At 38.3% G+C, this 1,727-nt stretch overlaps 1 protein-coding gene across 1 annotated transcript; it reads left to right on the plus strand.

The window, feature by feature from the left end:
* Positions 1 to 451: 451 nt before the first annotated feature.
* On the plus strand, positions 452 to 1,414 carry LOC309681231 (olfactory receptor 6B1-like; the record flags this gene model as incomplete). Its single annotated transcript, XM_082495065.1, has 1 exon — positions 452 to 1,414. One exon carries the CDS (start codon positions 452 to 454, stop codon positions 1,412 to 1,414), a length of 963 nt encoding a protein of 320 aa, XP_082351191.1.
* Positions 1,415 to 1,727: the final 313 nt, after the last annotated feature.

The raw sequence follows: 1,727 nt of genomic DNA on the forward strand, positions 1-1,727 counted from the left end.
GCCATGTGAGATAAGCCATAATTTTCAACATTTCCCTCAATGTTTTTATGGATATTTTATTTGTTTATCAAGTTCAGTATCCTCAAACACTCACCAATCTGTTCAGTTCTTTGAAAATCCATATTACAGTTTTCCACTGATTGTGTTGGTCTGGTATAGCCTAAGTTATCAAAACATCCTGCTGCAGTTCTGTGTGATGTTTTCCAAACCTAAGGAAACAATTTTGTTAAAAAGTTTGCATAAGACAGAATTAGAAATATACAACGTCTTTCATAAATTATTATCTGAAGAAGGTTCAAGAACCGCTTAAAAAGAAAATAAAATATACAACCATGCAATGTTAACAATAACATTTTTATTCTGTAATTAATTGGTGATGATGGATCAATAATTAAATGTAGTTCTTGATGGTTTATTCCAGACTCTGATTCATTTCCTCTCAGCTTAATACATGGCAAACGGGGAATGTGGAAATAAAACAGTCATCACAACATTCCTGTTCCTGGAATTTGGTAATATCCCAGAAATGCAACCTTTTCTTTTCCTCCTTTTTTTGGTGATCTACGTTGTGACTGTGATTTGCAACATACTTATTTTTGTTTTGGTGGTGGCTGATCGGCACCTCCACAAACCCATGTACTTCTTCCTGTGCAACTTGTCCTGCTTGGAGACCTGCTACAGCTCTACCATCCTGCCCAAGATGTTGTCCAGCTTTCTGACTGGGGACAAGAGCATTTCTATTGGCGGCTGCATCACACAGTTTTATTTCTTTGGTTCCCTAGCAGTCACTGAAAGCTTTCTTTTATCAGTGATGTCCTATGATCGGTATTTAGCTGTATGCAAACCCTTTCGCTACAGAGCTGTCATGAATAGCAGATGCTGTCTCCAACTTGTAGCTTGGTCTTGGATGAATGGTTGCCTTGTTATGGCCATAAGCTGCTTCCTGATTTCACAACATTCCTTCTGTGGTCCCAAGTTTCTCGATCATTTCTTTTGTGATTTCACTCCAGTCATAAAACACTCCTGCTGTGACACCAGCCTGACTGAGATGTTGGTGTTCATCCTCTCATCAGTATGTGCACTACCCCCTTTCCTACTGACCCTAGTGTCCTACATGTGTATCATCACCACTGTCCTAAGAATGTCTTCCACCACTGGGATGCAAAAAGCTTTTTCCACCTGCTTTTCCCACCTCATTGTTATTACAGTTTTTTATGGAAGCTTAATAATTGTGTATGTCCTGCCAAAAAATAGGACTCTAAGTGCACTGAATAAATTTTTCTCAGTTTTCTACACTGTTGTGACTCCACTGCTCAACCCGCTCATCTACAGTCTGAGAAATAGAGAGGTGAAGGATGCTCTGAGTAAAGTCATCAAGAAATGTGAATATATCCTAAAGGTTAGAAAGTTTTAACCATTTTCTTCCCCTAGAAGACAATGAAAGAAAATAACTTATGATATTTGAGGGAAGATTCCCCCCTTGTAATTTTTAGCCTTCAGAACCTGTGTTGCTTATCCTACAATTTTCACTATCAAATTAGTTACTCTGACCTACCTTAAATGCCCAAGTGAGGATGAGATTTTTACGAATTGTACCAGTTGCTTGGGTGACTAATTCAGATTTCAACGTCTAACTAGTGATTCTCCAAATCAGTTGATTGCAATCCCAGTCCTCTGAAGAGTGGCCTATTTAACTTTAAAAGTGTTGTTAAGGACAGCTGATTCTT

This window comes from Vanellus vanellus (assembly GCF_965231255.1).
Source record: "Vanellus vanellus genome assembly, chromosome: 24".
NCBI lineage: Eukaryota > Metazoa > Chordata > Aves > Charadriiformes > Charadriidae > Vanellus > Vanellus vanellus.